Source organism: Mustela nigripes, chromosome 1, assembly GCF_022355385.1.
Source record: "Mustela nigripes isolate SB6536 chromosome 1, MUSNIG.SB6536, whole genome shotgun sequence".
Taxonomy (NCBI): Eukaryota; Metazoa; Chordata; class Mammalia; order Carnivora; family Mustelidae; genus Mustela; species Mustela nigripes.
In genome coordinates, this window is record NC_081557.1 from 125263212 (window position 1) to 125282332 (window position 19121).

The 19121-nt window shown below is 35.5% G+C and overlaps 1 protein-coding gene across 2 annotated transcripts in view; it reads right to left on the reverse strand.

The window, feature by feature from the left end:
* The window catches only part of SLC10A7 (solute carrier family 10 member 7), a 257565-nt gene that overhangs the window by 172149 nt on the left and 66295 nt on the right, over nucleotides 1-19121 (reverse strand). For both annotated transcript variants that reach the window (XM_059373332.1, XM_059373325.1), the window contains exon 5: nucleotides 12816-12854. In XM_059373332.1, the coding sequence (XP_059229315.1) occupies nucleotides 12816-12854 (39 nt within the window). The remainder of the gene's footprint in view (nucleotides 1-12815; nucleotides 12855-19121) is intronic.

The following is a 19121-nucleotide window of genomic DNA, read 5'->3' on the forward strand; positions in this document are numbered from 1 at the left end:
TAAATAAATAAATAAATAAATAAAAATATCCCAGAAAAGGCTACCCAGAAGAAGTAAATAAGTATGTGGTACTGTCAAAAGGGAAAGAAAACACATATACTGTAAACTCATAGTGTAATCATCAGTGGAAATGTAAAATACAAATCAGTGTTCACCTCATGGAGGTCAGTGATACTCTGATATTAATGCCCAAGACATCATATGCACATTCTGAGATTTTCCCCCAATCAGTAGAGCCTGTTCAATTATAAAAGCAAAAGTCAAATTGATCAGGTTTTTTAAATTATAAATTTATTTTTGAAAAGTCCTCTATTACTCGAAACTCTGTTACTAAGAGAGCTATTCACCTTACTCTACAATCTACCAAATAGGAACATTTTGCAGTTAAGTTGCGTAACTATCTGCAGATGAACTGATGAAGATCAAAATGAGGTTTCTACAATTTTCATTCTTCTATGTACATACCTATTTACACTTCAAACAGATAATTTTTTCTTAAGTAACTGTATTAATGTCATGTGTAATATCCTAAGATAGAGAAACAATTTTTAACAGTCATGAATACTGATCTAATTATTTTCAGGGACAAGCATATATATCACTATGCAGATATGAAAGTAACAACACAAAGCTGAACTTACATGGGGAAAAAAAAGAAAGCCAGTAAGGACAGTAGTGACACAAACTGGCTTCTTTATCTAATGACACCATAATCAGGTGAAGTGCTTTCAAACTTACTTGTATTTACTGAACTCTCACATAATAGGCTTTGCTTTTTAACACTAAGAAGATATACACTGTATCTGTGAAACTGAAAGAAAATACATGTGAAATTTTACCTGACATTGTGAGTAGAAAGGGGCTTAATAAGTTTAAAGGCTATGAAAAAATCTGTAAAGGGAAAGATGGATACCTTTGACAGACAGAAAAACTTGAAACTTCTACAACCATATGCAAGGTAATGAACCCCAACTTATATGTGGCACAAACATTAACTCAAGCTGGAGGAAAGTCCTAAATGTAAAAACAAAAATTCTAAAACATCTAGGAGAAAACATAGGAGAAAAAATCTTTGTGACTTTCGGTTAAAGAAGGATTTCTTGCTAGGACACAGAAACCATGAGCCATTACAAAAATATATAGATAGATAGATAGATAAATTGAATTAAATAAAAATTTAAAACTTCTGCTCTTTGAGAGATACTGTTAAGAAAATGAAAAGCCACAGACTGGGAGAAAAAATTTGCAAACACATATCCCTAAATGACTGCTGTCCAAAATACATTTAAAAAATTCACAATCCAATGGTAAAAACCCCATTAAAAAAGGGAGGCCAGAGATCTGAAGAGAAACTCTCCCAAGAAGATATACAGATGGTAAATAAGCACATAAAAAGAAGTCCAAAAGCATTGGCCATTAGGGAAATACAACTGAAAGCTACGATGACAAATGACTGTACCCCTTTTAGACTGACAAAAATAAAAAGTATCGCTAATGCTTGGGCTGGCCAGGATGTGAAGCACTGCATTCCTTGTATATTCCTAGGAGGAATGTAGAATGGTACAACCACTCTGGATAATGCTGTGGTGGCTTTGTTCAACAGGAAACATATACTTACCATATAACTCAGCAAGCCTACATGTAGGTATTTTCCCCAGGAGAAATAAAAATATACATCTAGACAAAAACCTGTACACAAATACTTAGAGCAGCTTTATTCATAATGGCCAAACACAGGAAACACTATGAAGCTCATCAACCAGTCAATTGATAATGTAATACTATTTAGCAATAAAAAGGAGTGAGCTACTGATATACCCAGCAACAAAGATGAATCACAAAAGCATATACTAAGTGAAAGAAGCCAGGCTTGAAAAACTGCGTATTGTGTGATCCCATTCATATGACCTCCTGAGAAAAAGCAAACTGTGAGGATAGGAAAATCCAGTGATTGCCAAAGGCTGAAGATAGGGAAGGGGACTAACTACAAAGGGGCAAGAAGGAGCTTTTGGAGGAGACAGCAATATTCTTTATCTGGAATAAGATGGTCATTATAAGACTGTATACATTTTGTCAAAACTCAGAACTGTCTATCTAAAATGGGTCAATTTTCTGCATAAAAACTGATTTATCTCAATAAATCTGACTTAAAGAAATTTTAAGCTTGTGTTGATTCAAAGTCATCTCAGCCACACACACAAACTACAATATATGTCATAGAATATTCATATGCTTAATATATAAAGACCACTTTGAAACCAAAATAAGCACTCAATAGGAAAAATGAGCAAAGGATATGAACAAATAACTGACAATAGAAGGATCTCAAATGGTCAATAAAGTGATAATAAAAGAGCAACTTCTCAAAAAATTATAATTAAGATAAAATACCAGTTTGTTAAAAAATTTAAAAAAACCAGAGTTGGTGACGATAAAGGAAAATGAATACTTCTGAACATCCATATAGTAGAATAATTTTGTTCACTATTTCTGGACGGCAATTTAGCAGCATCAAGAATCTTTTAAAAGGGGGCACCCGGGTGGCTCAGTGGGTTAAAGCCTCTGCTTTCAGCTCGGGTCATGATCCCAGGGTCCCGGGATCGAGCCCCGCATCGGGCTTTTTGCTCAGCGGGGAGCCTGTTTCCCCTGCTCTCTCTCTGCCTACTTGTGACCTCTGCCTATCAAATAAATAAATAAAATCTTAAAAAAAAAAAGAATCTTTTAAAAGGTTGTATCATTTTACTCAGTTATTGCTCTTTAGGGATTTTTCCTAAAAAGGATAATTAACAGGGAGAACTACAAATACTTATGCACAAAAATGTTGTGGAAGCTTTTTTTTAAATAATAGTAAAAGAATATAAACAACCCATATGTCTACCAATGGAGAAACAACTAAATAAGTATCAATACCCTATCCAAAAGAATATTATAAATTATATTATTTATTACATAAAGCAAAATCAAGTTGTCAAGGGAGAAATCAGAATATGTGGAAATGCTTATATTATTGTTAAAAGGGAAAACAAAAAATAAGATCATCTGTACACTGCAATACCACTTTTGTTAACTATATGTACAGAATACATAGGACTTGTGCTCCATTTGACAGCACATATACTAAAATTGGAACAACATACATAGGACACACACCAAAATGCTAATAGTAGTTATATCTAGAAAATTCTATCTCTATTTCTCAAAAGTTCTAAAATAAACATATACTACTATAATAGTTTTTAAAATGTTAATTTTTTTAAAGTTAATTTTTAACACAATGTTCTTACAGAATGTTACATTTAGAAGATACTTTTGTAAGTCAGCTTTTGATATATTTATAAACTAATATGATCTCTGACAAATAGCTTTTAAAAACAAATAAGTTGGCAGACACATAAATTTAAAACCTAGTTTTCCTTAAAGTTGTAATAAAAATGGAATGGTGTTTTTGTTTGCTTGTTTTGTGATAAATGGAGATGATGATCTACTACTTTACTTGAAGTTCTACATTAAAATAATAGTCCTCAAACTTTGTAGGTCCAAATCAATCATGACTAAGGAATCAGTTTGGGGAATCACACAGTGAAAAACACCTTTTTTTTTTTTTTTTTTAAAGATTTTATTTATTTATTTGTGAGAGAGAGAGAGAGCGAGCGCATGCACAAGGAGGGAGGTGGCAGGCAGGGGGAGAAGCAGACTTGCTGCTGAGTTGAGCAAGAAGCTGGATGTAGGACTCTATCCCAGGACCCTGGGATTATGACCTGAGCTGAAGGCAGACACTTAACTGGCTGAGGCACCCAAGCATCCCCAAAGCACCATTTAAGTCTAGAAATTTCACACTCTTTGATGCCAAGGATCATATATTCCTTTCTTCTTCTTTTGAGTTCTAGAACTCAAAAGAAGAGACTTTGTCCAGAGCCTAGCACATAGTAGGAAGTCCATAAATGTTTCATTAAGCAAAATTGATAGAAGGTCAAACAGTGATGTGAAGTGAATTAGAGCTAAAAAAGCTGATGTTTGATTTTTTGTTTATTTCAAACTACACTCTGCCATTTCTGATAACACAGACTATTGTTACTGAGAAGTGCTAAATGTTTATTCAAAAACTTGAATGCTAGATGAAATTTAGATTAGTCTAGCATTGCTTTATCATAAAGGCCAGTAATTAAATAAAAGATTCTTTTTGGCTGGTGGAATCCAAAAATTAATACAGTTTATGCAAGCTCAGATGCCCTCCTGCTTCTCTCCATATGTCCAGATTTATTTTGGAATGGCAGTGGGGTCTGAGTCAATGAGGTATATTAATAATAATGGAAAATTATTACTTCCTCTCCCCTGCCTGTCATGGGATTTGATATTTTCACCTTGAGAATCTGTAAGGCAAATGAAGACAGAAACCTTGTTTGGCTCACCACATTATTATCCCCAGGTCCCCCAATTATTAGCTTAATAAACAGATTAATCATGGTAAACTTTCAGTGTAGAGAAATGAGAACTATCTACCACAATGGCTGGTAAGTGGGGATCTCCTACTAAAGGCCATAAACGAAGCAGTTCTATAATAGGCTGGATTCGAAGTAAGGAAATTTAGTCATTTTAACCAACTACGAGGGTCATGTTTTGTAGGAGACCCTTTACAAGTATCCTACCTCCCTCCATTTATATTTATTTTTATCTAAATGTGTATAGGAGCAAGTATTTTCCAAATTATATTTTAAAAGTTAATAAAAACAGAAATGAAAGTACATGGCATTTGTTAAAGGGTAATAAAATAACTTCAGTCAATTGGCTAGTTCTACACCACTAGATTTCTTTAAATAGTAATGAAATCATTGCTTTAAAAAAAATCCATCATTATTAAAATAAAAAAAAAAGTTGCCTCAGCCTCCACCAAAATTAGATTTGTAAGTTGCTGGTCATTCCTATAATTAAATCTATGTCACAAATTTGCAAGAAAAATGGTCACTGTGACTAATGTATTTACTTGCTACACAAGTCCTGTCAGACGACACAGACATAGCTAACATGAAGTAGGTAAGGATTCTATACATTTTTATTAAGTACAAAGACCATCTTTATTCACAATGACGGCATTTCAAACAATAGTCTATTTTAGAAACAAACCCAAATGTAGCTATCACAGGATTTTCCCGCCTCGAGCATTACAGCATATATTTACCTCTAAAAACATGTTTGGCACTCAGGCATACTGCTTTTCTGGACAAATGTTATGAGGGGAAGTAACTCTGAGGAAAGAAACAATAACATGTTCAGGTTGCTAGAGTCCCTGATTCTGGGGGTTTCTTCATTTGACCGCCCCAGACGGCTGTAATTCACCTCTGTGATGAAATGATTGAGAAATGATTTGGGAGAACAGTGCTGCTCAAAGTGGAGTCAAAGCAAGATGGCTTAAAGGACACCTTAAGCAGATAATTAGTGCTAAAACTTGCTCTCTTTTCAGTCTTTTAGGTCGCAGCAGATTGTTCTTGGTGTGGTACCAGTGCTAATTTTACTTTTAATCAAAAAGAAGGCAGACTTCAGACTGAGAGCCTTGTGTAGGCAGCAGAGTTTAGCTACAAGTTACTAATAGCTTTTTTCTATTTAATTTCATTTCAGTTGCCATCTATTCATGACAAGATTGTTTATGTGCTGGGGCGCCTGGGTGGCTCAGTGGGTTAAAGCCTCTGCCTTCGGCTCAGGTCATAGTCTCAGGGTCCTGGGATGGAGCCCCGCATCAGGCTCTCTGCTCAGCGGGGAGCCTGCTTCCTCCTCTCTCTCTCTCTCTCTCTGCCTGCCTCTCTGACTACTTCTGATCTGTCAAATAAAGAAAAATCTTAAAAAAAATTAAAAAAAAAGATTGTTTATGTGCTGATGTCAAGTTACACTTTAAAATAAAGTTAAATTTTACAAGTTAGTTTTAGAGGTGCCTGGCTGGCTCAGTGCATGGGTGTATGACTCTCAATCTCGAGGTTGTGGGTTTGAGACTTACTGGGTATAGAGATTACTTTAAAAAAATAAAATCTTTAACAAAAAGGGGAGTTTTAACTTAATAATACAAATAATACAAATGTCAAGATGGCAAAAGTCATAAGGTGCCTAAAATTTGGAACACATTGTCTTGAAGGCAGTTCTTCCCTCTTTCTTAAATCTTTTATTGTTACTCTTTTCATGTATTTATGTTTTGTGTATTTGCTTCATAGAAAAGTGTCTTGAATCTAATGGACTCTGAATATATGTGTGTTAATTTATATCCTATTTTTCTATTTTGTGCCATGCTGCTAACTGAACCAACTGCATTTTGTTTTTTAAAGAGTAAGTAGTCTGCTCTCAGCAATCCAGCTTTTCTGATATTCATTTGCCCAAAAAGGTGATTCAATGAAATATACAGTATGATGGCAGGTTCTATTTTATAAAGGGAGAAACCAGTTTCCCATTGTCTGAACATAGTTCATGAGGTATTTTATTTTTTTGTTAAGATATTATTTATTTATTTGACAGAGAGAGAGATCACAAGTAGGCAGAGAGGCAGGCAGAGAGAGAGGAGGAAACAGGCTCCCTGCTGAGCAGAGAGCCGGATGGATGCGAGGCTCGATCCCAGGACCCTGAGATCATGACCTGAGCTGAAGGCAGATGCTTTAGCCCACTGAACCACCCAGGCACCACGTCATGAAGTATTTTAAAGCCTAAAATAGGTTATTTTAAATCCTGGTTTTATCAAGTCTTTAGCAATAAATGGGTGAATTTAAAATAACATCCTATAAGGTTGTACTGAAAACTGCTTAAAAATTCACGTTTTTGGTCTTTGTTTTGGGGGTTTTTTGCCATGTAAGTTCAATGAAAATAAAAACTGTTTTATGAAAGAGTCATGAATTTTTGGTGGAAAACCAAGATCTCAACTGAGTAATTTGGGTTGGTTAGATTTTAAGCAAACTAAGAAAAAAAAATCAGCACAGTTTTCAGTGTTACACAAAATGACTATTCCATAAACATAAACGAAATTAAAAATTAACATCTTAGATTTAGGTGAAACGAAAACTAATGCAACAATTAAGTCTTCTGGTTACAATCCTTAATTCTCTTCATTAATGTTTGAGATTCTTACTCTGATTTTTAAAAAGCAACTGTTACACACATTCAATGAATAACAAAGTAAATGTGCTACCTCTCTGACCATGCTAAGCATGGCTGATTACATTTTTGTACAAGAAATGAAGAATAAAACAGGGTGGTAAACATACATCCCAAGTTATTAAAACATAGCATTTGTGTTTGAATTTATTTTCTTTCAGTGACTATAACAGTATCAGTAACTATTCAAATGTCACTACAAAGCTGGGTAGTAATGGCAGACCAGCTAAAGCAAAGAGGGAAGACAGACAGACAACAATAGGATGAGGGAAGAAAAATATCTTCTGGCTAGTTCCTTCAGCTTAAGGCAAGGAGTTCCTTTTAATCCTTATTCATCTTAGAATAGCTTTAGCTGGTTCCTATAATGACTACTTTAAAAGAATTATGTAAGACAAACTCATTTCTTGATACTTTAAATGAAGAGATTTAGAAAGTAAACAGTAACTCTTACAGATCTTTCTTAGACTTGGTATTATGCATTCACAAAGATGATTTCACTTTGCTTGCAACTCTTTGGTAACATTTCAAAAATCCTTACACTTATGAATTGCTATAATGTTGTGTGACACAGTAATTAGAAACTCAATTCGGCACGATCAACTTCGTCACTTACCAGGGTTTCCTCAGAATTACCCCTGATGCGTTACCAAACTCCCTCAAGAGTTACCAAATATAATAAAATACGCTGAAGTGTCTAAATAGGAAAAGTTCTACCTTTTCTTTTTGAATTTTAACCTGTAATTCTTGAAGACATAGAAACACTGAATTCAGCTTCCAAACAAAAATGCCAAAAGTGTAACAAAACATGTAACCAAAGCTTTTTTCAATACTTAAATTTTTTCACATTAAAGAGAGGATTTTTCGGGGCGCCTGGGTGGCTCATTGGGTTAAAGCCTCTGCCTTCAGCTCAGGTCATGATCCCAGTGTCCTGGGACTGAGCCCCGCATGGGCTCTCTGCTCGGCAGGGAGCCTGCTTCCTCCTCTCTCTCTGCCTGCCTCTCTGCCTACTTGTGATCTCTGTCTATCAAATAAATAAATAAAATCTTAAAAAAAAAAGAGAGAGAGAGAGAGAGAGAGGATTTTTCAATTGAAATTATTTTAAAAGTTGCCAATATCTGTTTTCTAAAAAATCTTTCTTTTGGTGAGAAAGCAAGATGGTTGAACTTGAAATGCCTGGTTTTACACAGAAAAAAAAAATATATCTATCTATCTATAGATAGATATAGATATATAAATATATAACTAAACTGTTATCAGAATTTATATATAACAGTTTAGTTATTCAGAGTGGTGACTATCAAATTCTATTAAAATCTCATCAAGTGGGAAATCTTAAAACACTTATTATGCTCCACAATTATTGTAAACAGAACAATTTAAATGAGAGGAGGAGATAATGGCATTAACTTCTTAACTTAAAGCAATCCTCTGTGGCATGATTTTAAAATATTCTCTTAGTCTCAAATTTATGTAAATTGAATTCATCTATCATTGGTTATTACCAGCCTTGCTACATTTAAAAACAACAACAACAACACAGTTCCCTGTAACAATTAGCTCTTAAAAACACTGTGTTTTAATTAGACCTGGGACATTATTAAACTAGCTATAAATACGTACAGTATTTTATTTGGTATACCCAGATGTCTAATAATCAACAAAAATGCCTTCAGAGTTCTTTCTTCAAAAATTCCTCTAATAAAGGCTTTCATTCAAAGTTTTAATGTAATCTGAAGTAAATATCCCTTTCAAATTCCATTATATAAATACAAAAGAAATGGTCTCTTATAATCATTAGTCAGAGGGAACCAATTCTTCATTTTATGGATATTCATGGGCACAGAAAAAAGTTCATGGCAGAGCTTGGACCAAACTTAGATCACGAGTATCTTATACAGATTACCCCATTTAATTTTCACCACAACAATGTATAGTTTAGGTACTATCTACTCCATTTTATATACAGGGAAAGTCATATGATTAGATTAGTAATTCAGTCAAGTAAGGATTTAAATCAAGCCAGTTTGATTCCCGAAACCATACTACTACCCCTAATCCTAAATTTTAAGAATTTAAATTGGCGAAAATTTAAGTTGGTGAAAATGTAAACTGGTGAAGCCACCCTGGAAAACAGTGTGGAGGTTCCTCAAAAAGTTAAAAATAGAACTACCCTAAAATGCAGTAATCACACTACTGGGTATTTACCCAAAGAATACAAAAAATTAGTTCAGAGGGATACATGCACCCCTATGTTTATAGAAGCATTATTTATAATAGCCAAATTATGGAAGCAGCCCAAGTGCCCACTGACAGATGAATGGATAAAGAAGAGGTGGTATATATGTACAAAGGAATATTATTCAGCCATAAAAAAGAATGAAAGCTTGCCATTTGCGGTGACATGGCTGGAGCTAGAGAACATTATGCTAAGTGAAATAAGTCAGAGAAAGGCAAATACCATATGATTTTGAATTGAGGAACTGAAGAAACAAAACAAACAAGCAAAGGGAAAAAGAGAGAGAGAAAGAGACAAACCAAGAAACAGACTCTGAACTACAGAGAACAAACCAATGGTTCCCACAGGGGAGGTGGGTGGGGGCTGGGTGAAAGAGGTGATGGAGATTAAGGAGGGCACTTGTTGTGATGAATACTGGGTGATATATGGAAGTGCTAAATCACTATATTGTACACCTGAAAATAATATAACAACTCTATGCTAACCACACTGGAATTAAAATTAAAACAGTAAGTTTTTTTTTTTTTAGTAAATTAAGTGAGAAAAAATTTTTAAAAAGAATAACAAAATAAAACATGAAGGTCATACTTTGGAATTTCCTTCCTCTAAAATAAGTCCTTTTCCCCCAGCCCAACTCAAACACCAACTTCTCCCTAAAGCCTTCTCATATCATTAACTGAGATTAATCTCTTCTTTTGAATTCTTGGCAATTGCTGTACACTGCCCATAGGCAGAAAATGCTAGCTGTCTTTTAATATCCACTCTCTTCTTTCTTAGTAACAGAAACCCAATCTTCAGCTTTTAGCAAATTGCCACGTGTCCCAACCTCTCCATTGGCTAAGTATGATCGTATGAGTAAGCTCTGCAATAAGATATTATTACAAGTATACTGTTGGAATTTCCGGAGTGCTGTTTAAAGAAAGCAAACTTGGATTTTAGGAGAGCTCCTCCGTGCTTTCCCAAAGTAAAGACTTTACTATCCAGGTATCTTTCCGGCTGGAGTTCCAGCAGCTATCTTGACACTGAGGCAAGCCTGAGGAAGGAAAGTGCATGCTGTGGAGGATGGAAGAGAAATACAAGCTTATTTGTCCACAATGAGACCATGAAGCCACCATATGTGAGAGCCTCCCAGGTTTTAGATAACAGAAGAATATCCTGTATATGCCACAATTATTATTTTTTATCTTCAATAATCTGAACCTAATTCTAACTGGTTTAGCCCAGACTCAAATATAGTCCATAATCTAAGGTTTGTTGTAACTATGATGAAGGGTAAGGGAGGGGGAGGAGAAAGAGAATTACTATTTCTTATAACCCTGGAACAAAAACATCTCCAATGATCATTTTCATTCTCAAACCCTTTCCAGTCATTTCCAACTTTGGAACAGAAGAGGAAGGAAAAATGGAAAATGACAATTCTGTCTTTCTGCCAGTTCCTCTCCTTGTTTATCTACTAGCTAAGTCCTACCACACTTCAAAGTCCAGCTAAGCGAAATTGCTTCTGTCTAACTTTTGAATTGAGTGCCTGTTACCTGTGCCATCTGACAATCATACATCATCTGGTAACACCTTCTGTGTGACTTGTTAACTTTTACCTTGTATTTCTTATTCTGTGTGTCATCTCCACAACACAGTAGGACCCAGAAAACCACCTCTGTGTGGTAGGAGATCAATACTTTTGATCAACTGGAAGTAAGGTGAGAAAAAGATGAAAAGAGGAAAAAAAGCAGGAGCCTAAGGAGTGAGAATGCACAACTTCTTAGAAGCGAAAGAGCATTTAAAAAAAAAAAAAAAAAAAAAAAACCCTAAGGAGTCCCAAGAACGAGTTTTACTTCCCTGAACCTTACAAAGAATTGGGCCTGGGAGAACCAATATTCAGATGTGTTCATTGTTCATACAATCAGTGCAAAACTCAAACTATACTTAGCAAGTTTACCCTCCAACTAAGGGACAGTGCACTTTGCTTCAGTCATTCAGACAATAACTTCAACTTATTTTCTCAATAACCATAGACATTTTAAAGAGTAAGAGATCTAGCTTAGAAACCATGTTTTGATAGTAGACATATAGGATTCCAAACCACATTAAAAAAAAAAAAAACCTGGCTTCCAGTAAGATCATCTTTTACAGATATTATTTTGTCAGTCGTGACAACATATGGAAAATAATACTTAGATGAAAGAACGATTTCACAAAATGTTACTGAGTCTGAAGTAAGTAGCTCCAGAGTTCATTTTCATTAAATAGATGCTATTATCTCTCTTCAAAAACCCAATAATAATACAGCATTGGGAATAACATTACTACTTCTTTAAAATTAAGATATACTCTAAGCATATACTTTGCAGAAGCTACATCATTTAAAAGGTGTATAACATTGGGACCTGAAAAGCTGTGTAGCACTACACAGAATTAACCTTGTGTAACAATACCTTTAAAAGCTTCAGGTACATTCAAATACATACAATCAGAAGTGAGATAAACAGTATTTTAAACAGAAATAATTAATATTTTGCTTAAATTCATGAACTATTTTATACCCCACTGATTTTATTCTCAATTGTCACTGTACTTCATACCTGCCAATGAATTATTTACCTAAAAATAAAATATTCTAATTTATTTTCATGAATTTGGCAAAGTTTTAGGGAGGATAATAAAATAATTTATTATTTTATAATAATTTATAAAATATTTATAAATATTTTATATTTAAATAAATATAATTTATAAATTGACTGTTTATAAATAAAAATATTCAATTAACAGAAAACTCACTTCCCTTCTCATTCTTTGATAACACAAACCAAGTCTTTGTTATTACTTAAAAAACAACTGAAAATGTTAAAATAGTATTATAATTATAGTGGTTCTACTTATGAACACTGAGCTATTTTTTAACCCTTATACAATTTATAGTTCACATGTCAAAAAAATATTGCATTCTCTTGTAAATTACTCAATCATTTCCTCATTTCAAATTTTTTTCACATAGATTTCTCAGAAGTATCCATGCCAGTAGCTTCTTTGACAGTGAAATGTACAAAATAAATGACATGTCAACAAGTAAATTAGCATTCCCTTTCTGACCAGCTGGGTCATGTTTCCTTTTCAAAATCCTCAGTCCCATGATACAAAATAATAATAATCTAAAAGACCTCATTAAATGATCAATATATTGACATAACTTCTATAAGGAGACACACAGTGTTTTAATTGATTCCTTGAATCCATTAAATGGAATATTAAACGTCAAGCCTACAAATTATATTGTAAGAGAATACTCCCTTTATTTATCAACTAATTTTTCAGGTATGGCTAATGGCACATAAAAAGATTCAAGAACTTTTGTACTTAACTAAATGGTAAAAGAAGTCCAACTTTCACTAAATCTTTCATACAAACAACATCACAACAAAAGTTAAAATAGATGAGTTAAATCATGTTTACTTACCAAAAAACTTCCAAAGGCTGAATTAAATATTGCAGCTGCCTATAAAGAAAATAAATAGGGGGAAAAACTCACTGAAAGTAAATAGAAAAAGGAAAAGTAGAGATTATCATTCTCCCAACCCCCACTATTCAAAACCTTTAAAACATTGACTCTATAAAGCAAAGTTAGTCACTGCTTACGAAAATCGCCAGTGGCCTGTACTTTTACTAAGATAGATGAGCTGCAGCTTAGGAATTCATAAATAATGGGTCTCAAAGCAAGGAGAAAAGACTTGCCATGAGATGTTTTGAACCTATATGACAGTACCAAAGAATCATCACCAATAGTAAATTGAAACCTTGTCGTTATTGATTTGGTTATTGGACTTAAAAAAAGAGGTTGACTTATTCATAAAAAAAAAAAAAAAAAAAATTTTAACCAGGAAAAGAAATACCAGAATTGTAAAGCAAACATTAAGTACTCCGCTTCAGGGAGCTTTATAAGCTACACCCACAAAGTGAGATCTGTTGTTCCCACATAACACACATTAGAATATGAACAATTCTGCTAAGACCATGGAAGATACTCCCATACCATTAATTCTAAAGTAAAAACAAGAAAGAAAACTTCCACTTGGTGTTCAAAATTCAAAGAAGAAATATTTGACTTTGTGCTTACCTAAGTATCCAGGGAATACATAGTAGATGGAATATATAGTTCTTAAATTTAAATCAATCACTATACTTCATGAAGCTATACCTGAATCCTGAAAGCGTCTCACATTACCCAAAAAGGATAAAAACTTGTATAATATCCAATTTGATGAGGAAAAAAAGGAGAGAGAAAGAGAAAATAACAAAAGGCAAAAGGAGGGGTAGAGAAAACCTATTGACATCTCCTGTAGATCCAGAGCAGAATTAAATTAATCAGCATGGACATTAGCAGCCACGTCGTAGTAAGAAAAGGATGTCAGTTTAGCAAGTTTGAATAAAGTCCAAAGCCAGGCTAAGAGCCGTAGCTGAAAATGCCTTCTGCTCCAGAAGAGGATGCAATGAGAGTGCATGGGTAATGAGATCCCTGGCTCCAGAGAGCTTAGCTCTCCTATTCAAGTTCATAATTAATTCAAAGCTTTGATAATTTCATTAGATTTCTCCTTTGCTGGCCCTATCAATAAAAGATGGCACTGGACCACAGCTCCTCTGTGGCATAAACACAGGCACAGGCACAGACCAGGGAAACCTTTGCTTCCTGACAGGGACAATGGCATATGGTGTTCTGTGTTGTACAGGGAGCAGTGAAAAAAAAAAAGAAAAAAGAAAAAGATTTGGCTAAATAAAACATTACAGATGACAACTGTAAAGTATAGCAACATATTTAACCCATCTTCCTGGAATTCCATAATGGATGATTCAGGGAAAAGTTTATGTTTGGAGAAATATAAGTAAAACTGTATAAATACATGAGTTGTAAAGATCAATTGAAAATACTGCCTTCCTTCCTTAAAAAAAAAAAAATGCACTTTCCCCACAAACACTTTATTTCTAAACTCTATTTTGTGCTTAAAATGGACTGATCATCTCTTAATAAAGGAATGAGGTATTCCTCTTCAAGCTCCTCTCTTCCAAAAGTGTTTTTTCCCAGTGCCTTTCACCAACCTTTTTCAAGGTAACTCAAAGTTTGGAATAGCATTGAAAAACAAAAATAAAGCAAAAAAACAAACAAAAAAACATGGATTGTTAAAAGTAAAAAGACTCAGAAATCAAAGCAAAATAAGTCAACTACTACTCATCAGATCAGACCACCATTCTCCCACACCACCCCGCCCCGTTCTCTTTAACCCAAACACAAGCAACGTATTTTATGTGGACTGGCATTTTATAAATCAATGGTGATGACAGGGACAGGCTATCTGAAGGTACCCGAAGATGCTGCAGCCAACTTCTTAGTTGTTCTGCCAGTGCTAATAAATGTGAACCCAGGCACCTACACTCGGTGCTCCTAAGCCGTGAGCTCCAGCAATCATTTGTGAAATGGCTGATTAAGTTTCTGGGTACCCTGAAGAACCATGTGAAATCGGACACAGAACCAAGGATCTTGGGCTCGACAGTAACAAATAATTAAGCTAACAGTTGACTTAATTCTGCTTGGAAGCGTATAAAGGGATTATGTTTTAAAGAGTTCCAAAGAATGATGATAACTATTTAGAGAGCATTTAATGGATACATAAAATGCATGCAAGTCTTCAGACTTAAGGAGGAATTTCCGGCTTCCGAACACCACGTACAAGGCCCTCCATGAACAGGTCTCTGTCCATCTTATTTCTTGCCTCCAATTTTATATCCTGACAACACTACACTACTTGTGATTCTTCAGACTCATTGTGCTGTTGATGACCTTTGTGTTCCCTGTCCTGGAATGCCTTTCTCCCTTCCTCTATCTCAGTAATTCCTACTTATCTTAGCAACTCCTTCCAAGAAGTTTTCGATCACCTCCTCCCACACACATATATCTACACTTCTCAGGGGACTGAGTGTCCCTACAGCTGCTGCTCAGAATCTTGAGCATACCTCTGCCATGGCACTTGTTGCACTCTGAAATGACCTATTTATATGCCTCCTTGCCCTACTAGAAATTAAAGTCTTCTGAAGAAAGAATCTAATGAAGCCCATCCTAAGCATCTACATGTTTATTTAACTGAATTGTTGAAATAAGTAAGATTCCCAGAAATGTCCCAAGTCTTCCTCTCCTACTGTTATTCTATGTGTTTGGCAAAATGCAAAGGTTGGCCAAAGACTGGATCTGAGCCCTGGTTCCACAGGCAAGCAACAGCAATGGCAGATGAAGACTTCAGTCGCAACCCAGTATGAGCATCCCTTTCACATCTTGTTTTACTTCTGGTAGCCTCCCTACTATGATACAGTTACATTACGGTTACATAAATATGCTTAAATCATGCTTTAAAATTTACTACTGCTATGTAGCAATAACGTCGGCTAAATATAATCTAGAATTATGTAACAAGGAATACTCTGAGTCCAGTAAAAAGAAGATGATCTTCATCTACCAACATGAAAGCTGGCTAAGATATTTAAAGTGAAAAAGCAAATTTTGAATGTGTAACTCCTTTACCATGTTTCTTCCCACACCCTCAAGCAGCTGGGTGTCCTATAATTCAACTCAGTTCTGACCCTATCTACCTGAAACTGGTGTCAGATCCCACAGCTTAAAGGCTCAGTCCCAAAAGTCTGTTCCCATTACAGAAGTCAATCACAAAGGCCAGGTTGTCATCAACGGTGCTTCCAACAGACTGGCTATAAATCAGAGGTTCCCACAACCATGTCCTCAAGTTTGGTTAACTTGCTAGAGCAGTTCACAGAGTTGAGGAAACCAGTTTATTGATTAGCACTTTATTATGAAAAGTCTCTATAGGAACAGATGGAAGATATGGCCAGGGTAAGGTATGGGAGACCAGGCTTCCCAGGCTCTCTCCAGGTATGAGACATGCTCAGCAGCTTCACACATTTGGCTACCCAGAAGCTCTCCCAAATAGTCCTTCTGGGGTATGAGAGAGGCTCCATTAAACAGGTATGACTGATTAAGTCACTGGCTATTGGTGACTGAGCTCTATCTCCAGCCCTTTCTCCTCCCCAGAGGTATGGAAGTTGGACCAAAAATTCTAGCCCTTTAATCTCAGGTTGGTTTCCCCATAACCAGCCCCATCCTTAAGAGAGCAAGGGGGCTTTCTGAAAGTTGCCCAATTAACTAATTAACAAAAAAAATTTTTATAGCTTTCCTCACTTAGGAAATCCCAAGGGTGTTAGTTAGGAGCTCTGTGCTAGAAACTGGGACAAAGACCAAACACAAATTTCTTCTTATAAATCATATCACATTCCTATTGTGTAAACAGGTATATAGTGTGTATATATACACAGGTAAGTATAAAAAAAAAATACTACCTTTTCTAAAAGGGATTACAAAAAAAAGCCCTAATATGGTTACATTTGTTGAAAGGGATTGTGTGGGGGTCATTTTTATTTTTCATTTTGTTCCATCCTGTTTGGTTTTTAACATGTTACTTTTTTGTATTTCAACAAAAGGTCATCTGGGCAGGGAGATGTTGAGCCATTTACTGTTTGCATTTTGAATCCCTTTGTGTTACAAATGTAAGAAACATGTTACCTTAAAATAAAATTAACATTTCAATCTCTACTCTGCAGGTTCATGACCTCTCTTGGTGGTTGGCAAGGTGGAGGATGAGCATCCACTGGAGCACACATCACGGTGCTAGGGGCATAGGAAGCTACTGGGTGAACAGAGGGCATCTCTCCAGAGTTTCTGTAGCATGTGAATATTTGGTTTTAAAAATAAACCCAAAGCCCACCATTAATTTTGTGTAAAGCAAAGATGGCTATAAAGAATGAACTGGGATCAAACATGAGCCACGCAGGACAATTTGCTCTGAAGATGGGACCCTTCCGATTATACAACCAGACTTTCTCAGGATATGTTTCCTCTCTCTTGCCTTCCAGAAGTCATACCTGAGAGAGTCCACTGATTTTTAAATGTGGCCTTTTGTTATTATCATTTTTGCTAGAAATAATGTAATTACTCATTCTCTGTCCATCAATACATCAGGAAAGTTGCCTAACTTGTATAAGATCATGTCCCCAGTGCCTAGAATAGTACCTGGTTTGTAGTAGAACCTCAATAAGTATTATTGAGTCAAACAACAAACAAATAAATACTTATGCTAACCGAATGCCCTGCACAGTAATGTTTTTATTATTAACTCAAGAATCCCATCCGTAAAGCATATACCTTGGTGTAATCACATTTGATGTATAATCACATTTGATGTATAATGTATAATTAGATCAGGGCTAACTGAAAAAAGTCAATTATTGAGGTGTTCTTTTAATACTAGGTAGATTGACTTTCTTTATATTACACATTTTTAGATAATATATTGCTTTTAGTATCTGCCCAATTTTACCCAATATATGGTATTTTGTTAATATTTTGTTATATGTTGTACAGCATGTCATCAGTAAATTATTTTGGAAAACTGAGCAAGCTCAAAAACAGTTTTTTTATAGCCTACTTTAAGTTATTTGAAACATTAAAAAAAAAAAACTGAAAACAAGGGGGATGGAGAGTTCTCTAACTCATAAAAGCAAGCTCTGCCATTGCCGAATGCCTTTAAATGTTACGAAGTCCTGACAGTAAACTTGAAACCTTTATCTTTTGTTACAGCCATGCCTGGACTATGTTCCATGCTCTGGAGTTACACAAAAACGTAGCCCTTTTTTAAAATGACTGTGCTATAAATATATGAATACTGCTGGGTCCTACCTAAGTCTCTTCTTATACTGTATCTAAAAAAATTTTTTAAAGATTTTATTTCTATTTATTTGTCAGAGAGAGAGCACACAGGCAGGCAGAGTGGCAGGCAGAGGGAGAAGTAGGCTCCCCGCTGTGCAGGGAACCTGTTGTGGGACTCAGTCCCAGGATCATGACCCAAGCTGAAGGCAGCCATTTAACCGACTGAGCCACCCAGGTGTACTGAGTATCTAAAATTTTCATAATGCTGGTCCATCCCCTTCTTTTTCCTTCCATCATCATCAGCCCCCTAAAGAAAGAAATGAAATCCATTGTCCACTTTCGGTGTTAATGATCTACTGCAAGATAACTGAAGAAATTTCCAGTTTCCACTGTTGCATACCCCACTTCCCCAGTCAACAAAATCAGAAATGTTTACCCAAATGTTAAAGTGGGACATTTATAGCTATCTCAGAATTTCTAGTAATAGTCCAAACTGAGAAGAGTATGTGGCAAATACCCCACTATTCCCAAAGTAAGATACCAGACATAGCCATATAGTACTTATAAGGGGAAAGAAAGAAAAAAGAAACAAAGAAACAAACGAAAACCCCCCAAAATGAAAATTAGGTCAGGGACCATTTCATGTGCAGACTATATAAGAAAAGACTAGGAATTCCAGAAAGGATTGATAAAAGGCAATTTCCAGGAGTAGAAGGTCTTTGGACTTTTCCCCCTCCTTTAGATGAGAAAGCTGACCTCCCACTACCCCTCTCCAGTTGAGAATGGGGCGACAGATACAAAAGAACCAACAGTGTGCATAGGAGAAATTGCAAGGAAGCCAGATGGCACTGAGGCCCCGGGCTGGTTGTTTACCGAGGGGAGAAAGCCCTCACTAGGCTGCCAGAGGTTCTGTGTGAGGTTCCTCAGAAACATCACAGTAAATTCCCTAGAACTGGAGTGAGGGAATAAGAAGGTTATGTAACCAAGCAGAAATAGGCACTTGCT